The sequence below is a fragment of the Sphaeramia orbicularis genome, chromosome 6 (assembly GCF_902148855.1).
Source record: "Sphaeramia orbicularis chromosome 6, fSphaOr1.1, whole genome shotgun sequence".
In the NCBI taxonomy this organism is placed as follows: Eukaryota; Metazoa; Chordata; class Actinopteri; order Kurtiformes; family Apogonidae; genus Sphaeramia; species Sphaeramia orbicularis.
The window spans coordinates 51,737,944-51,759,205 of NC_043962.1; the positions used below are offsets into that span (position 1 = coordinate 51,737,944).

A 21,262-nucleotide genomic window follows, 5' to 3' on the forward strand; every position below is an offset into this window, starting at 1 on the left:
TAGGGTGTATTCACACCAGGAAAGTCCGATAGTTTACTTGCTTTGGTCCGGACCAAATTTTTTTTTTTTTTTTTAATTTGGTGCGGTTCGTATTCACACTGTACAGTTTTGTAAGTGGACCAAAATCTGTAAACAAAACCACCTGTGCAGAGGTCGTTCATCCATTGGACAGAAATGAGCAGTGTCCATTAAAGCGCTCAGTCCAAAGTGAAAGGACAGAATCATGGAAATTTTGCGTGCTGTTTTTGTTATCGTCATAGTGGTTTTTACAGATGCAGACGTCTGCACAAGTGTTTGAGCAGCAAGAGCGTTTGATGCAATGTCAGGTTTACAGTATTGTAGAATTCATTTCTCAATGACGAAGACACAGGGCAAGACAGCTATGGAGGACAGCGCTCATGTGGACATCATGTTGTGACTGTTGGTCTGATTCACGCAAGACAGAACAGGTCTGAAGTGTGAATTCTGCTAGTATGTGAAAAGACTGTTCTCCAAAAGCATTAGTGCTCCGTACTGCTGACCTATGCGTATCTATCCTATATCACCATTGAGTTTAGCCAGGGACAGAATTCCTTAACGCAGGTAAAGTTTGCTGGGGGTGATGAAGTCGTTTATTATTTTTTATTTCAAGCACAACAGGCAAATCTAACCGTCATCCTAATCATTTTCTCGCTGAACAAGCTGAAAACGTCTGAGTTTTTCTGTGTCCTTTCTAGCAGCTGTGTTATATGCACCTCTGCCCGGATGTCCAAAAGGCAGCGTGTCCCTTCCGAGCTCCAAGTTTGACCACGGCTCATTTTCAGCTCCGTAGCCTATCCTCACTCTGAGCGCTTCTCTGGTAAAACTCTGTTGTCCATAATGCTCGACGCACGACGGGAGCTCGTTAGGTACAAAAAACCCAACTGTGTCGGATCGGGTCCAGCCTGCTTTCACACCTCAAACGAACCGCACCAGGGTTCGTATGGAACCGCACCGAGACCACCTCTTCAACTGGGTCTGGGTTCGCTTGTTTGGTCCGGAACAGAGTTCGGTGGTTTTTATTCACACCAGCCCAAAAGGTCCGAACCAAGGGAGCAAACGAACTCTGGTCCGTTTTAAACGGACCAAACAAGGCAGGTGTGAATACACCCTTACTGTCTTTTACTCTCAAATCTCTTTTTTGGTTGCAAATCTATTCTTTTTAATTGCAAATCCATTCTTTTTCATTGATGAATAAAGAAACTAATTTCTCTCCACACTGCACCTCTTTTTGACTATTTAAGCTTGAAATGAGGTTTTAGATGCTTGCATGTTTTCAGAAAGGTAAGATGTTAAATATATGATAGCTGTAATTATCTATTACTGAGCAGATTCAGTCAGACTGAACTGCTGTACCTCTTGGCTCCACGTAGAAGTAACACGGCAGCCCCCATAATCGTGATGTTTTGACATAACTTTTCCACTCCAGCATATGAAGCTGTGGTACTTTTTCCCCTGATTTCAGCTCCTGCAGCTTTAGCTCGAGCATCACACTTAAAATTTTAAAATTTATTTTTAACTTTAATTTCTGTTTTAGAGCACCATTATGTAAAAAACCTGAAACACTTAAGATTCAGTCATATGTGTAAAGCTATAACTTCACTATAAAGCATCACATGATAACAGTTAAGTTGGGGATGCATTCATTTGCAGTCATTTGACATAAAATCTGGTCTCCTACTGCGAGAAAAAAGGAATACAATTCTGTGTTGTGGAAAACCAGAAGGAGATGATTGTGGAAATGCATACTGTAACCATGTGTGGAGGTTTGCCATGTTAGGCTAAAGATAGAGCCCCCAGTGGCTTTTTATTTAGTTTTCTCCAACCCCCTGCCACTCCGTCTCTGCGAGTGCACTGCCTGAACAATGACACACATGGACGCACTGATGCTGTAATGTTAGGAAATTGATTATTTCCTTCCCAGACAAAATATTTAATGTAAAGTAACACGACACAAAAGGATGCAGATGGAAAAGGTGGTGAGGAGGAGAGGCTCACATCCCCCAGCAGCCAGAGAAGAAGAATGTGAGGTTATGTGGGTGCAGGGGATAAACCTCCTCCTCTTCCTCATCACCTCTTACGTCTGAATATCAAACCGATGATTAACACCAGCTGCTGGTCCCTCTGTGTTGGTGTAAACAACTACTCTCTGTCATCTGAGTCATTTTGCAGCACCTTGTGGGGTCTATTGCCTCCATCTGTCCTCTTTCATGGAGCTGAATTGATGCTGGAACATTCCTGCATTTATTGTAGATGAATGTGCACATAAGGTATTGAGAAACTGTTGTGTGGATTTTGATGGGTCCTCAGAAAATTGGAGGAAAGATGAGGAAAAAATGCAAAACAAAACAACATAAAAAAACAAGAAAAGCACTCGGAGAGCGCGGACCTCCGCCGAGACGGATCACCCCACCCCCACCCCTGATCACCACCAACACCATCATTTCTTCCTTGTGCCAGTATCAACAATTTCCTGATAATTTCATGAAAATCCGTCCATAACTTTCTGAGTTATCTCGCTAACAAACATGCATGCACACACGCACACAAAGCAAAGTGATCACAAAACCTCCAAAAAAGATGCTAATTGCATCAAGGATGCAAGGGTTATTATAATATATATATATATATATAATTTTCTTATATTTATGCTTCGTGCTTTTATTGTAGATGAATGTGCACATAAGTTGCTGAGAAACCGTTGTGTGGATTTAATACACATTTACATTGGTAATTTAATTTTATTCTATTGCTATTTCTATTTTATTTTGTATGTATGTATATGTGTGTGTGTGTGTGTGTGTGTGTATATATATACATATATATATGTACATATATACACACACACACACACACACACACACTAATGATATTCTTATGCTAAACAAAAATAAGAAAACACATTCTAAAAGTCAATGTTTTTTGACATATTTTGTAGTATTGTCGATGGGTTTGCAAAGGGGAACCCCAGCCAGAAAATAATGCTGTTTGTGGGGCCTTTGCATGGAAAAGTTTGGGAACCCCTGCTCTAGATGGATTGTAGGGAACTAAGAACTCTTTCAGATATGTAGGTACCTGGCCATGAAGGGTTTGTAAGTGAGGAGTATTTTAAAGTCTATCCACTCAGATTACCTGCACCTGTTACACAACAAAACCAAAATACACTGTAAAAGCAGCACTAAATACAGCAACAAATCTCATCCCCCTGGATTAAAGAGGAAGTGACTAATCACTGAATGTAGAAAAATATCAATGAAGGAGAATAACCAATGAGAGAAGTGGCTCATTTGTTTGAATTCACATTAAACATTAACTTTTGATTTTTTAGAAATATTAGAATCAGAATCAGATCACTTTATTGTCATTCAAACAAATTACATCAAATTAAAGGAAATTGTACTTGTATCAACCACATAGATTCACTCCTAGTTGATGAATATCATCTCTGCGTAGAGCATTTTAGTCGACTCTTTTGTTTAGTCACAACAGTGGAATACAGATAAAACCAGACAATCCACAACTCAGAATGACAGCATTTTATAAGCATTCAGGTTGTGTCATGTGATGATTTACTGTCAGTGAAGTATGAATGCAGCTTATTGCATAATAAATCTGGTTGTGTATGGTAATATAAATTGCTGCATTGTCTAAGCCATTCATTCAGTACGCCTCGTCTAGGTGTCAGCTGTTGAAACACAATATACAGTAGAAACAAGAGGTCAACCAATGCAGTATATCTTAAAAGACGTGGAACACTGAAGGAAAACCCTGTACAAGAAATTTACATGCATGGTGTAGAGGATGTGTATTCTGATGAATTGCTGTATTTAATAGACAAGATACTCACTGAACAGTTACATTGCCTTTTATTTTGCTGAATCAAAACTTACCAATTACGTTCAGCTCAGAAAATGTGAGTGGTGGTTTGGCTCAATCAGTACAACAAGGCTCTGGACCACCTCCAGATCTTCATCTGTACTGTAGTCAAGGACACTGACAGGAGACTAGACTGGTGGACAAATAACCAAAAGGATCAATCAGTTAAAATATGCTTGGCAAGTTCACCACAAATCAGTGTTGAAATGTTTTACTGAAGTAGGTGGTGTTTTGTAGCCTGATAATCAGTATGTGTGGAAATGGTAAATAATAATAATAGATTAGATTTATATAGCGCTTTTCTATGAATGCATACTCAAAGCGCGTACAGAGGATCCATTTGTCATTAACTCTCACATTCTCCCTCTTGTGGTGGTAAACTACATCTGTAGCCACAGCTGCCCTGGGACAGACTGACGGAAGCGTGGCTGCCAGTCTGCGCCTATGGCCCCTCTGACCACCACCGAACATTCACACACATTCATACACCAGTGTGAGTAGCAGCGAGGCAAGAATGGGTGAAGTGTCTTGCCCAAGGACACAACAGCACATGGACAGAGCGGGATTCGAACCGCTAACCCTTCGGTTATTGGACGACCCACTCTACCATTTGAGCCATGGCCGTGTAAATGTGGTTTGACTAGCTGTGTACGATTTCCACTTGGAGGGAGTGCATATTTTTTGCCTCCTTTTTTACAGATGTTGCTGAGAAATAATATTTTTTAGGACCTGAGATTCAGACCTTTTTTAATTGATCAGTTTCAAGTGTCTTTTCTGTGCATCTGAGAAAATGGACAAAAAATCACACTCAATCAGTGTTAATTTTCATGATGAGCAAGAATAAAATGTCTCTAATAAACAGTAGTTTGTAGAGTATGTATGTATGCTGTGATAAAACTTTTTTCCCCCCAATTTTTGTAAATATCAGCTTTCCTCATCTTAAGAAAAAGTCAAATATTAAAAACAAACAATAAGATACAATTATTTTTTAGTGCTATTTGAAGCCAAAGTTTTTTGACTCTAAAAATGACAGAAGTTAGTGGAACTGTGAGGGAATGTTTTAATATCTGTACCAAGACTTTTCATTGAAAACCCTCAATGGATGCACTCATTTGTGTATAATGGTGTGTGTGCTGCCCCCTGGTGTTTGCCTGTACATTCTTCACTCATTCTCCACTTGGTCTTTTTTAACCTCACTGTCATCATTAATATCAGCTTTTTATCTTATATTTTCAGTTCAACTCTTATCGTTTCCTTCTCTCTCTATTCGCTCTTTGCATAAGTCCTTATTTTTTCTTGGCTCATTAATGCTTTGCATTCTGGTCTTTGTTTTCCTTCTTTATTCCCTCCTTATCATTCATTATGATCTGCTCTCCTAGTGTCTTCTCATCCATTGTTTTCATCAGATCTCATGTCACTTGTGTGATGCTGGCGTCCAGAGAGGGATACAGTAAAGTCATCAACCTGCTGGCTTCATATGGAGCAGAAATCAACATCCAGGACGACAAAGGATACACGGTCTGTCACATCTTCTGTCGCTAACATAACGTGTAACTCATATTTCTTTTCATATACAGGGCATAACTGTGATATTTTTGTCAGGCTTTGGCTAATGCAGTGCAGCATGGCCAAGAGGAGGCAGTGCTGAAGCTCCTCCAGCTGGGAGCAGATAAAACTATCAGTACCAAAACTGGAAAGAGTCCTGCTGACCTGGCCACTACCTTCAAACATACACAGGTACCTGGAAGACTCTGATACATTTAGATGGAAAACAACATACCATTTACTAATAGAGGAAAAACCATGCTTCATTACTGAAAGACACTGAAAAAAACTATAAAAGAAATGCAAAGTTTAATACTGGGAATGCAGCTTTAATGTCCTTAATTAATACCAGGCAATAGACCGATCGCGGTATGCTAGCATAGCAGCAGATATTCAGTAGGTGTCTAAACACATCACACTGGTTCATACAAAACACCTGAAGAAATACTAAGCACAGCACAAGCAGTTAAAGGTGCTGTATAGACTTCCTGTGTGATCTTGAAAAAGTCTCATTTTTATATATATGCCTGACCATAGTCCGCAATTTAAAATGAGATTATCTGCACCAAAATAGGTTATTTCCAAATGCTGTTTCCAGCTTCCCTGGTCAGGTTGGACAGGACCAGACTGATTTACGGCAGACTTTACTATGACAACACCGAAATGACCAGCAGAGTTTAGCAGTGAGAAATAAGCTGAATGAGTGAGGAGTAAGATCTGTCCTTTTTCCTAGAGAAAGGGATGTCTTGGATTTATTTTGTTGTAATGGTGGACACTGGAACTGGAGCTGGACTGGCAGAAAGAAAAAGAAAACTAAACAGGAGAGTGATAGAGCGGGCTAAAACACCGGCAAACCTCTGCATTGGTTTGAACCGCTGGAGAGAACTAAGGGAGTTAAAAGAAATGAAAACAGACCCGGAGTTGGCCCTCTTCCTTCTAGACAGATATAGAATGCTTCTGTTCTTTATGCATATGCATTGGAACATTGTGTTTTACTATACTGGCTGTTGGTAGCTCAGTCAAACACTTAGTACACGCTTCTGCGTTAGCCGCAGGGCTAGCTCTTTGGCATTATTAATATGTTTTATTTGTAGCATTGTTTCAGTCACAAACAAAGGGCTTTGTAAGGTGAGACTGAAATGGTTATATATGGAATTTAATGTTCATGCCGGGGCCTGGATACTAAACTGCCCTTCAGGAACAAGACAATTATAAAAGTAGAATACTGTGAATGCAGAAGGTTGAAGCAGCTAGCGCTGAACTGCTAATGTGGAATGATGACGATGTTGAATGACTGAAGTCTTTTCTGAAAATGCTTGAATACTTTGTGGAAAAGCTAGGGCAAATGTATATTATTGGGACTCGTCTTACAGCACCGGTCTGTGAGTAACACTCCGGAGCTCTGAAGTAAAAGAGACATAGAAGCAGGAGTCGGATGTCCAAAATTAAGTTTCATTTTTGTTTTCACCCCAGTTACTAAACTATGCTACAAACGGACTTTATGAAGTTTACCTGTTGTTTCGTGTCAAATGTCACTTTGCATTCTGCAAGTTGCTGTCTTGAAAAAAGAAATGCAGAGTTGTAAAGAGGATCCACCCTTCAGTAATTAGCTTCAAAACAGATGCATGCCTTGGCCTGAGTTATGCCTTTACAACAGTAGGTGCTAGTGCTCATCAAGTCTTTGTCCCTTAAAAACACCACCGGTTCCGGCCAAAGGTGTCACTGCAATCCACTTTAAACAAATTCTCTGTACAGGACCTTTAAACACCATTTACTACTAGTACCTCTTCAACTATGTATAGGATTAATGTTAACCCATATTGCCTTGGTGGCACCCCTTTGCCTCAGTTGTGTGACACCTACATTAAACCAGAGCACAGCAAGTCCTGCTTGGCCTGATAAAATGTTGTAATTATAATGCAGACTCTTTCTCTCACATCACAGCTTTGCAGTACTTTCGTTGACATAAAAGTTAGTTGTGGGAATTCCTTCCTTTCGTTCTTTTGGCACGGACACACAAACACCACCACACATCTTGACTAATCACGTGCTGCCTTAACAGAAAAAGGAGCCAGCTCATGTGGTTCACTTCAAAGAGCCAGCTCTTAGAGCTGGATTGTTCACCAACCCATCACTAAAAAGGATGCACCTCCTCCTCGGCTTTTCCCAGTGGTTTTAGGTGACTGGTGATTGGGGTCCCAAACCTGCTTACTGACAGGGTCTCCTCCCGGTCTGAGTCACTGAGCCAGGACTCCATGAATGCCAAGAGATAATATTTTCCTGTTTCTGAAAATCCCCATCCAACCACATCTACATTATGGTTATGATGTTTTCAGACATTTGACCTTGGAAAAGTAGATCACAAAAATAGGTCTAGGTCTCCCATTTCAGAACTCATCCAAGCTCTACATGATGTATGAATGGTACAAATTTTAAAGTTCCAGCTGTTTTTTTTTTTTTCCAGAGTTAGGAGTGTTTACAAGATGTGTCACAGACAGACAGACGGACAGACAGACAGACAGATGGACAGACAGACATGCTGATGACAATACCCCCTTCAGCAGGCCGAGGGGGTAAAAAAGTATTTAACTTAACATCAAACATTAACTGTAAGTCCTATGTTCTTTGAATTATCTTTTTACCAGTTTTCCGATTTTAATCATCTTATTTATGTCACATTTTACTTAATTTGAAAACAGCATCCACAGATACCATATGCTGCACCTCTCATTGTCAAATGTGTTTAATAATGGTGTAACATGTGCAGGAGTCAAGTTTTGACTTGCATTACGGTTTTAATATTACAGTTTAGTTCGTGTGTGTGTGTGTGTGTATGTGCATGTTTGTGTGTGTGTGTGTACACATTTTTCCTCAATATCAATCAATAAAGTTCTGTCTAATCTAATGTTTTGTATATACAGACATGTTTTTTACAAGGCCTTGTCAAATAATTGATAAATGAATTATTTTGCTTACAGATTTACAGGATCCTGTCATCTTCACAACACACTTCTACTGGTCACATCTTCAACACCAAGCCTGAAGAGATGTAAGACGACTTTAATGGTTTTTGCTATTTTTGCTTAAGTCTTATTCACACACAGATAGTTCAACCTGTGAACCTCAGGTAATAAATGCATCAGTCATCTGTGATCTTAATCCAATGTGAATCAGCCATGTCTTTGATTTGTAAAGTAAGAACACTGCAAATTATATATCCTATTTCTGAAAAGTCAGAGGTCCTTTTATAATAGTGGCATGAATATATATTTCTGTAATTTGGGATTTGAAATATTTTTTGTTTCCTTTGTGCATTTACTCAGTCTAATTCCTGGTCGAGGATGTAGGGGGGTTAATTGGTAATGATAAATGAAAGTTTTAAATTTTGGGGCAAGTAAATTCAGGATGAATGTATCAAAAAAGAGCATAGATTTTCACTGAAAGAGCAAATGTAAATCCCTCAGAAGAGTGACATCTCAAACAATGATGAAATCAAGACAGATACAGTAGAAACATTTTTCTTTCAGCAGTTCTCTGAATCATTTAATAATTTGAGTAAAAACAGGCATTAGCCTGTTTTTTCCCCCCCTGGTATCTTTACTAGCAGTTTTGTTTATCAAATCTTTGTTTGATCCTTTTGACCATAGTTGCATTCAGCAATCTTTTAAAAAAGCAATTTTTTCTCCTCCATGTTTTTGTCCCTCCAGGAAACTAATGTTCCTCCCACATGTGGCAAGCATGAGCAGAAACAATAGATTTATTCTAACCAGAAAAAAAAGTTCAGCATATTTACAAGGTCATTGGGTGCAAATATTTCCCTATTGAATGGATTATCAAAAATATATTATGTATAATTACATGAAACATTAGTACACTGACAGGACTGTAATCCACATTATCCATGCATCCATCCATTTTCTGAAACGCTTAGTCCTTGTGAGGGTCACAGGGGTGCCAGAGCCTATCCCAGCTACCTATGCGTCAAGGCAGTGTACACCTTGAATGTGTAAAGTAAATGCTTAAGAGGATTTATTTAAATTAACAAATAACTAAAAGGGTTGTTACCAGAAAGCCAATCTTGAAATTTTTTTGTGGAGAAGAAGATTAATTTTTAATGTTCCAGGCAGCTGAACTGAACACAAAGCACTGAAACTAAAATATAACATGAAACAAATACAAACATCTAAACTGTATTTTGCATCAAGAGATGTTTTTTTTGCATCAGTGATGGTCAGTGGTTTGATATTATGCACAGAGAAAACACAGTTCAACTTAGGGCTCAGACCTTGTGTAGGCTACTCACCCTTGAAGCCTGTATCGTTGTCGCCTCCTGCTGGACTATTTGTGAACCAGTGCCTGGTCAGCAGGTGTTGTTGAACCATTGTCCACCCAGACATAAACAATTATAAACCTCTCACATAAGTGTTTGTTCCATTCAGCCACAGCCACACGATCATCACCAGCCACAAACAAGCTGTGTCTGCATGTTTGGCACCAGGACTTGCAGCCTGTAAATATTTTAGTGGCCTTCCCATCATGTTGGCCACAAAGACATTTAAAACTCAAGCTAAATATTTTTCATGCATGACTGTCACTACGCAGAGTCAACCAAGGCCACTCTGGTGTTTCACAACCCACCGACAATTCTTGTTCACTCTTTTGATCCAACACCTTTCAAAGAGAGGTCAATGGTTAGCATCTAAAAATCCTGGAAATGGAAGTGATATAATTTATTGCTAAATGATGCTTCAGTAAAGTAAATCTTTGCAGCGTCTTATAACCCCTTATAACAGTGGTCTCTGTCTCTTCACAGTAGAGTGTCTGTAAAGAAGTTATCTTCAGGGTCACTTACATATGTGTGTCTTTGAGTACTTAGAAAAGCGCTATATAAAACCGATGTATTATTATTATTATTATTATTATTATTTTATGTAAATAGGTTTGTCCGTTTCAAATGTTATTAAGCGTCACTGCCTTTATGCTTCCATGTGTCCAGTGCATTGAAATGAGAGTTTGCCAGTCAACCCACCAGAGGGCACCACTCTGAATTAACATATTGGCCAAATCACAAGAAGAAGAGTAGAATCTTTTGAAAGATGAAGACCAATTATAGCCGCAAGGGGCATTGAAAGGCCCTTGACACGAGCGCGTCCAGTAAAAATATGTCCATCGTTCAGCAGGTGGCGCTCTAGCACCAAATTTTATGTTTTCTGATGAATGGTTGTAGGCCTGGTAGACTGACAATTGACTCAAATTTGAGGCAAATCAATGTTTGTATGTCCGAACTGAACAAATTTTTGTATAAGTAAATCTTTAGGGGGTGCTATGGAGCCAAAATGTAATTCCTTCCATTGAATGGGTGTAGGCCTACGAGATATACCACTGAGTCAAATTTGAGCCAAATCGGTGTTCGTATGTCCGAACTGATGCAATTATCGTGAAGGTAAAGTTGTAGGGGGCGCTATTCAGCGAAATGGCATTTTCTTTTGATAAATGGGTGTAGGCCTGGGAGATTGACAACAGATTCAAATGTGAGTCAAAACGGTGTTCGTATGTCCAAACTGAAGCAATTATCGTAAAGGTAAAGTTGTAGGGGGCGCTATAGCGCCAAATTTCAATTTTTTTCTGATAAATGGGTGTAGGTCTGGGAGATAGACGTCTGAGTCAAATTTGAGCCAAATCGGTGTTCGTATGTCCGAACTGATGTCATTTTTGTAAATGTACATTTGTAGGGGGCACTATAGTGCAAAATTTCAATTTCTTTCAATAAATGGGTGTAGGCCTGGGAGATAGATGTCTGATTCAAATTTGAGCCAAATCGGTGTTCGTATGTCTGAGCCGAGGAAATTTTTGTAATGATAAATTTTCGAAGAAAGTTTGCAAAGTTTGCGACGTCGTCACACAAAAACGGTGAAACTGAAAATAATCTGAGCAAGACCAATATAGCCGTTTCCATGGCAACCATGTATTTGCTTTATTTGAAAGCTCTCGAGGTCCCCCACATGTCTGTGGGGTCCAATGTCTCGTGTCGTGCACTTACACCCACATGACGACCCCGATTGGGCGTGTCCCATTGACTGCCATTCATTCTAAGCAGGTGTAAATATGTGGTATGAACACATGTCATGTACAAGTTCTTAAAGGTCTCACTGTTCTGAATGTGAATGTGTGAGAGTGGCGACAGTGGCGAAAGGTGACCGCGTCACTGGCAATTTCGTCCCCATGCACCCACTGCAGACTCAATAGGCCCTGCGTCGGCTTTACTCAGCTCGGGCCTAATAAGTACAAACATGGTGATGACAGAGGAGGTATTATTAATGTTGATATTGAGGATGTTAGTTGAAAATATGTGGGTAGTTTTTCACCAACTCACACAGTTGCTAGTGGAAAAGTTCTACCATTTCAGGAAATTATTCTCTTCAAACACTGCCCTCGTGATTTCCAGTACTGCTCCATTTCCTCCATTTGGTTATGCATCCACATGCTCCCAGAGGACAGATGGAAATTTGTATGTAATGAACGCAGAGAATGGACAGAACGCGCCGTCCATATATGTTTACATATTTAACAAAAAGCATAAATGGGCCTACACTGGATATCAGCCTTTACAACCTAAATTGGAATATTTGTTCCATGAAATTGTATTAATTTATTCCCAATAGACTATTCTCTTCATTTCTTAGTATTTCTCTTGGCTGCACTGCTTCCAGTATGTGGATGTTATATATTTTGTCCAGATTTCCGTCTCTGTGTGTTGCCAGGGTTAATCTAATCTGCCCTGGGCTTTCAAAATGAGTAAGCCTAGTGATGGCCCATGTAACTTAAACTGTATAACATCGGGACAGTTTCTTTAACCAATCAGATGTCAATTTTGCCACACAGGGCCGGCTCGCTGGCTAACAATGTTGTCAGCATGTGTCCTTCCCCTGATTGAATGGTGACGTGGTCGCCTTTTGACACTGTCGCCACTCACACATATTCACATTCACGGCACTGAGACCTTTCCGAAGATGTACCTGACGTGCACAAATAGCATATTTACACCTGCTCTGAATGAATGGGAGTCAATGGGCCACGCCCACTCAGGGTCAGTCATGTGGGTGTAAGTGGACGACATGTGACATCTGACCCCACAGACGTGGGGGACCTTGAGAACTTTCAAATAAGGCCAAATATGTGGTTGCCATAGAAACGGCTATATTGTTCTTGCTCAGATTTTTTTTTTTTTAATTAGGGACCGAGCCCTTACGGGGAGAGGCCCTCTCCCTCACACAGTGAGGGAGAGGCCCTTTGCCCACAATGGCAAAGGCCCTATTGTTTTTCGTTCGTTTTTTATTATTATACCGAGACGCAATACACTGAAATTTGACCCCCTTAACATGCTCGAAAACTCACCAAATTTGGCACACATGTCAGGTCTGGCGAAAAATTTTATAAAATGTAAAAATTAACCCAATAGGTGCCAAAATGAGCTCTCTAGCGCCCCCTAGATACACAAAAACGGCCCTAGCAGCCAGTAGGAATGTCGTAGAAACATGAAACCAACACCAAAATTTTCGTCTCATCGAGCCCGACAAATCACATGCTGACACCCATGACCTAACTCCAACAGGAAGTTCGCAATATGCCTTTCAAAATAAATTGCTCAAATTGCAAACTTCCAGTAGGAATGTCGTAGACACACGAAACCAACGCCAAAACTTTCGTTTAATAGAGCCCAACAAATCACGCACTGACACCTATGAGCTAGCTCCAACAAGAAGTTCGCAATATGCCTTTCAAAATAAAATTTCTAAAACTAACTCCTATCACACCGTTTGTCATATCGTCTTCTAAATAGTGCCAAAAGATAGAGTGAACCTTTCTCAAAAAAGTGATCTCGCACTTTTTCTATAACTATCTTAGTTTTTTTTTTTTAGAAGCCCTGAAATTTGCGAAGTCTGAAACTGAAAATTCAGTTGGGACTTTTCCCCCACACATTATATATTGAAGTGATCACAAAACACAGCAGAAGGCTCCTGTGAAAAAATGTTTGCGATACGACGTACGGTTTTCGAATTCCAGCAATTTATGCGCGAAGTGGTGGTTGAGTGAACTGCACCATTAACTGTATTGAGTCACATGTCTGATCTATAGGAGCCATGTGAGATGAACGTGCGCATGCACACACATGCTGACAGCTGATTGGCTGAAATCTTGCTGCTCAAACAGTGGAGAGGCTGTTTTGGTTTGGAAGTCTGAAACAACTCATCATAACTCTCATATTTCTGGGGTTACAGTAACAAATTATACATCAAAATGTAGGAAAATCTCTTTTCTTTCACAGACTGTTGACATTAGAGTCTTAACGTGTTTAGTTTTTGATCTCTGGGCCTCCAAACACAACAACTGCTGCTTTTTCCCTCCTTCCCTCCTGTGTTCCATTTGTCTCACTCACATGTTTGACTAACTCCACCTTCGTACACTCACTGCTGATTTAGTTCTGACTTTGTTTCATCAGATTATAGATTCAAATGTTGGTCCAACCTTCCAGAAGTCTGACATGCAAGAATTTTTCAGATAGGAGCTACTGTTATGGATTGACGTCAGTTTGTTTGACAGGTGGTTTTTAGTTCATTTCTCTGAAACTCCAGTGTCTCCTCTAAGTCATTAGTGTTGATCAGGTGCACCTGCCATGTTTATGCTCCCATAGCAACCATGGAGAGTCCATAGCAACTGTGTGAGTGAGTGAGTGAGTGAGTGAGTGAGTGAGTGAGTGAGTGAGTGAGTGAGAGACAGACTACTGCTACTACTATTACTGATCCAACCTGGATAATATAGAAAACTGATTATAACTGATTCTCTCTCTCTCATTCTCACAAACACACACACACACACACACACACACACACTGTGGAGTCCATAGCAACCATGTGTCTTGACATTACTACTACTACTGCTATTTATACTAATACTACTACTGCTATTACTAAAACTACTACTGCTATAACTACTACTACTACTACTACTACTACAACTATTGCTATTATAGTTCTATTACTACTGCTATTACTACTACTAGTATTACTGACCCAACTCGCATAATTAAAAAAAAATGATTACAACTCCTTCTCTCTCTCTCTCTCTCTCTCTCTCTCTTACACACACACACACTCACAGTAAGGTCTTTCAAAATAAAAGCCTTATTATAAATGGGGAAAAAAAAAACATAAATCTGCCAAAAAAACAAGAATGAGGTGTGACCGGTAGCGGGTGGTGGGATGGGAGGGGGAACCCAGCCAGAGCGCGAGGTCCCGACCAATGCTGCTTGCAGCTTTAATTAGGGACCGAGCCGAAAGGTAAGGCCCTCTCACACAGTGAGAGGCCTTGCCTGCAAGCAAGGCCCTATTGTTATTCGTTTGTTATGATATTATTATTATTATTCACACACCACTTTGACCTGGATTTTGACCCCCTAAACATGCTCAAAAACTCAACAAATTTGCCACACGTCAGGTCTGGTGAAAAATTTGATAAAATGTAAAAACTAACCCCATAGGTGCCAAAATGAGCTCTCTAGCGCCCCCTAGATACACAAAAACAGCCCTAGCGGCCAGTAGGAATGTCGTAGAAACATGAAACAAACGCCAAAATTTTCGTCTCATCAAGCCCGACAAATCATGTGCTGACACTCATGACCTAACTCCAACAGGAAGTTCAGAATTTGCCTTTCAAAATACAATGCTCAAATTGCAAACTTCCAGTAGGAATGTCGTAGACACACGAAACCAATGCCAAAACCTTTGTTTAATCGAGCCCAACAAATCACGCGCTGACACCTATGAGCTATCTCCAACAGGAAGTTCGCAATATGCCTTTCAAAATAAAATTTTTAAAACTAACTCCGATTACACTGTTTGTCGTATTGACTTCTAAATAGCACCAAAAGATAGAGTGAACCCTCCTCAAAAAAGTTACTTCGCACTTTTTCCATAACTGTCTTAGTTTTTTTTTAGAAGCCCGCGAAGTTGCAATGTTTGGAAGTCATTTTTCACTTAGGAGTTTTTCCCCACATGTGACATACCTACGTGTTCAGGGGACTCAGCACAACGCTCACATGCAAAAATTTTTTAAGATAGGTTGTACTGGGGCTGCTCGATTATAGAAAAAAAAAAAAATCACGATTATTTTAGCAATAATTGAAATCACGATTATTAAAAACGATTATTTGTTAATCTTTAAGTTGTTTATTTTTTTCTTGCAAAACAATGTAAGAAATACTCTTTAAATATAAATAAAGCTTTTAACCATTAAAACAAAGTATGTTCACTTTTGTACGAAACAAAAAAATCTTTGAATGCAAATAAGTATACTGTAAATTCAAGTATGTTTCCTTTTGTAAATAGTGCACTGGAATTAAACTGCTCTAGACTTGCCATAGAACTGGAACAATAAAAAAAAACTCACGTAAAGTGCAAATTATAAATTCAAGTATGTTCAGTGTAGTATGAAACAGTAAATTCAGTGGCGTGCCGTGAGGTTTCAGTTAGGTTAATACGGGAGTTGCAGCGTAAAGAGATTCGGAGACTGAAGATTGCGGGCCTTTCTAAACTGAATGACGAATGACAAGGAATAACGAATGACCACGTAAGATTTGGCAAAGACCACATAAGATTTAGCGTAACCACTGCATCTTTGTCATTCGGAATAGTTTGCGTGGAATGACAGCTATAATGGGAACGACAGATGACTTTGAATAACGTTTTCAGATACATTCCCCCTTTTTTCCTACTTATACACATCAGTAATCACCTTTGACCTGCTGCAATGATAACATACCGACTGCATCCAGTTACACTTTATCAAGAATAAATCACAATGCCACATTAATTTCATGAGACGAGATAAAAACATTGTATTCCAACTTGATCGACAACAGTGTGTATAGAAATGTCACGTCACATACGTGATGCCTTGGCTCTAATATATCAGGAAGACGACAGTGGACGCTTTAGTCCCGTAAAGTTGATACGGAAGTGCTTTTATTTTGAAAATCAAGTTAGATGGGCTCGCACAGCTCTCTGGAGCTTCACTTCCAGCTGAGGCTAGGGCTACACCGACAGCTAACTTCAGGGGATAAATGTTGTTACTTACATATTCTGTTCACTATATTTACTAGGGGCCGGCCAGCCAGCCAGTAAACCGACATGTCATTTTCCGTTATTCAAAGTCATCTGTCGTTCCCATTATGGCTGTCATTCCATGCAAACTATTCCGAATGACAAAGGAGCAGTGGTTATGCCAAATCTTACGTGGTCATTCGTTATTCCTTGTCATTCGTCATTCAGTTTAGAAAGGCCCAAAGATTGCATTGCGGACGAAGCTGTAGACGGAGTTTTTTTTTTTAATGTGTTTTAGTTTTTCATAAGATTATGATAAAGGTGGCGGTGGTTAAACTTTAGATGGTTAAAAAGGTTTGCTGTGTTACCGGTCGGTGTGGACACAAGTACGAAACACTTTTTGCACGTAATGGGTTTTTGCTCTTCATCAAACCCAAAGTGATTCCATACAATTGAATTTGACTTGCCTTTTTTGTTTACCAAGCACTTCTGCTGCGATTCTCCTGCTTTTTTTCCAGACTGCTAGGTACAACTTTCCTCTTGGGGCGGACCTGCCGGCTAGCTGGCAGCAGTAGCTTAGAGGGGGGCGGGGCAGAGCAGCTCATGGGAGCTTGCGTGCGCGTGAATTAAAACAACTCAATAATTGTTTTTTCTCGATTACATAATTTTTGTAATCGTTGCGTGTAATAATCGAAATCGTAATTGAATTTCGATTAATTGCACAGCCCTAGGATGTACGGTTATTGATTTATAGCAATTTGTTTATTTTCATACTTTTTCCACTTTAGACTGCCATTTGACCCCCTTAACATGCTCCAGAACTCACCAAATTTGCCATGTATGTCATGGCTGGTGAACACTTTGATTGAATATCAAAATTAACCCCTTGGGTGCCAAAATGGACTCTGTAGCGCCACCTTTGTACTGAAAAACACACAAAATCTGCCCTAGCAGCCAGTAGGAATGTCACAGAAACATGAAACAAATGCCAAAATGTTGGTCTGATTGAGCCCGACAAATCATACACTGACACTCATGAGCTAACTCCAACAGGAAGTTGGCAATCTGCCTTTGAAAGTTACTCTACGTTTCTGCAATTACTACTTATTCATGTCAGGCTTTTGACACAAAAGTTATACCACATGAAATTCCCACAAGTCTGCAGAATCCAAAAGTGAAAGAATTTTTCAGATATGACCTACGGTTATGGAATAATGGCGATTTTTTGAAGACCACGTTTAGTTTCACTTTTCACAATAACAAAATCCCTATGAAAGTCTTACTGGTGCATGTTTAACAGTGTCTCTGTATAGTGCAGTGGTTAGACTTGCTGCCTACAGAGCAGGAGGACCCTGGTTCAAATCCCAGGCTGTCCAAAGACATCCCCCCCCCCCCCTTCTCTCCCCCTCTCACATTTTAAAACATGTTTTGCTGCATTGTATTGTGGATATTGGACATTTTGCACACATTACAAAGTACACGGACTACATTTTTTCTAAATAAAACCCCTATTAAAGATAATACATAATGTCTATTACACAACTTCTTTTCATTTTTATGACCAAACGCTCAACTGTTTGTACAATGTTTCTTTCATTTCATTTTTTTCATCTTTCATTCAAAAATACTCTTTCTCACAGACACACAATAGCGTTTTTCCAAAATAATAGCCTTGAATGTGATAAATCATCACTTTTTGCCTCAATTATTCATACAGTTTCAATTCATTTTTCAAACTGATTCTTTTTCTCATACAAAACAAATGCACATACACACAGTAGGGTTTCCAAAATAAAAGTCTCATTTAAAGGTGATGGTGGTTTCAGCAGAGGGTCGCTGGTGTTCTGTAGAGATGTAAGGAGGACGGACACTAAAGGGTGGGAACTGGTATCGGGATGGAGAGGTGTGAGTGGAGCTGAGGTGTGGACGATCACAGGAGGCGGATCGCGGGGGAGGCTGAACGCCCGGTGTGAGGTCTCGCCCAATGCTGCTTGCAGCTTTAATTTTTATTTATTTTTCTTCCCCTGCTCTTTGAGCTCAAATTTGACCTGCTGAACATTTACGAAAACTCACCAAATTTTGCCCAAAATTCAGAAGTGCGAGAAATTGAATTTACATATAGGTTTTGTAGATGTTGGTAAAGAAATGTTGTGGCAGCGTCCCCCTTGGAAAGTGGAAATGCATTATGCCAATGGGAGCGCGTCCAACATAAAGTTTGTCATAGAGCCACGAAATTCGGTACACAGATTCATCATGAGGAGACAAACAAAAAATATTATTATGGCCATGCCCCTAAACCAACCCTTAGTCGGCCATATTGGATTGAAATTTCCAAAATGCTGAGTCAGCGTTTTTGCTGACGTCATATTTTAACTATCTCCTCCTTGGGCATTTGGCCGAATGAGCTCAAAGTTGGTGTACAGTATCTAGAGAAGTGGGGCATCAAAAGTTAGCCGAATTATTTGAATCGGTGTCACCATTTTTGTGCGACGAGGTTGCAAACTTTGCGAAGTTTTTTCGAAAATTTACCATCACAAAAATTGCTTCAGCTCAGATATACAAACACCGATTTGGCTTAAATTTTAATCAGACATCTATCTCCCAGGCCTACACCCATTTATTAAAAGAAATTGAAATTTCGCACTATAGTACCCCTAGAAATGTACATTTACAAAAATGACATCAGTTCGGACATACGAACACCGATTTGGCTCAAATTTGACTCAGACATCTGTCTCCCAGGCCTACACCTATTTGTCAAAAGAAACTGAAATTTTGCACTACAGCGCCCCCTACAGATTTTTTAAAATTTTTTTTATTAAAATTGCTTCAGCTCAGATATACAAACACCGATTTGGCTTAAATTTTAATCAGACATCTATCTCCCAGGCCTACACCCATTTATTAAAAGAAATTGAAATTTCGCACTATAGTACCCCTAGAAATGTACATTTACAAAAATGACATCAGTTCGGACATACGAACACCGATTTGGCTCAAATTTGACTCAGACATCTGTCTCCCAGGCCTACACCTATTTGTCAAAAGAAACTGAAATTTTGCACTACAGCGCCCCCTACAGATTTTTTAAATTTTTTTTTATTAAAATTGCTTCAGTTCGGACATACGAACACCGATTTGGCTCAAATTTGACTCAGACGTCTATCTCCCAGACCTACACCCATTTATCAGAAAAATTTGAAATTCGGTGCAATAGCACCCCCTACAATTTTACCTTTACGAAAATTACTTCACGTAAGACATACGAACACCAATTTGGCTCAAATTTGAATCAGTTGTCAATCATCCAGGCCTACATCCATTTATCAAAAGAAATTGCCATTTCGCTCAGTAGCGCCCTCTACAAATTTACCTTCATGAAAATTGCATCAGTTGGGACATACGAACACCGATTTGGCTCAAATTTGACTCAGTGGTACATCTTGCAGGCCTACACCCATTCAATGGAAGAAATTTAATTTTAGCTGCATAGCGCCCCCTACAGATGTACTTATACAAAAATTTCTTTAGTTTGGACATACGAACAAAGATTTGCCTCAAATTTGAATCAGTTGTCAATCTCCCAGGCCTACACCCATTCATCAGAAAACATTGAAATTTGGTGCTAGAGCGCCACCTTTTGAACGATGGACATACTTCTACTGGACGTGCCCGCGGCGAGGGCCTTTAGATGCCGCTTGCGGCTTTAATTTTAAAAAAAATAAAAATTTATGTTTATCTTTCTTTCTCCTGCGCGACAGCGCCCCCTTGAAAAGTGGAAATACATTACGTCAATGGGAGCACATCCAACATAAAGTTTGTAATAGAGCCACGAAAATTGGTACACAGATTCATCATGAGGAGACAAACAAAAAATATTATTGTGGCCACGCCCCTAAACCAACTGGAAGTCGGCCATATTGGATTGAAATTTCCACAATGTTGAGTCAGTGTGTTCGCTGACGTCGTATTTTAACTATCTCCTCCTTGGCCATTTGGCCAAATGAGCTCAAAATCAGTGTACAGTATCTAGAGAAGTGGGGCATCAAAAGTTAGTCGAATTTTTGGGATTGGTGTCACCGTTTTTGTGTGACGACGTCGCAAACTTTGCAAAGTTTCTTTGGGAATTTACCATTACAAAATTTGCTTCAGCTCAGACATACAAACGCCGATTTGGCTCAAATTTGACTCAGATGTCCATCTCCCAGGTCTACACTCATTTATTTATTAAAAGAAATTGAAATTTCGCACTATAGCGCCCCCTACAAATGTACATTTACAAAAATGACATCAGTTCGGAGAGACGAACACCGATTTGGCTCAAATTTGATTCAGACATCTGTCTCCCAGGCCTACACCTAGTTGTCAAAAGAAACTGAAATTTCGCACTACAGCGCCCCCTACAAGTTTTTTTTTTTTTTTTTTTTTTTTATTAAATTGCTTCAATTCGGACATACGAACACCAATTTGGCTCAAATTTGACTCAGACATCTATCTCTTAGGCCTACACCCATTTATCAGAAAAATTTGAAATTTGGCGCTATAGCGCCCCCTACAATTTTCCCTTTACTAAAATTACGTCACTTCAGACATACGAACACCAATTTGGCTCAAATTTGAATCAGTTGTCAATCTCCCAGGTCTGCACCCATTTATCAAAAGAAATTGCCATTTCGCTCAGTAGCGCCCCCTACAAATTTACCTTCACGAAAATCGCATCCATT

General features: G+C 39.7%; 1 protein-coding gene across 1 annotated transcript in view; it reads left to right on the forward strand.

The window, feature by feature from the left end:
• The window catches only part of asz1 (ankyrin repeat, SAM and basic leucine zipper domain containing 1), a 103,796-nt gene that overhangs the window by 36,973 nt on the left and 45,561 nt on the right, over positions 1-21,262 (forward strand). The window contains 5 exon segments of the mRNA XM_030135642.1: positions 5,301-5,412; positions 5,497-5,631; positions 8,418-8,488; positions 8,816-8,850; positions 21,223-21,253. Coding sequence (XP_029991502.1) covers positions 5,301-5,412; positions 5,497-5,631; positions 8,418-8,488; positions 8,816-8,850; positions 21,223-21,253 — 384 coding nt within the window.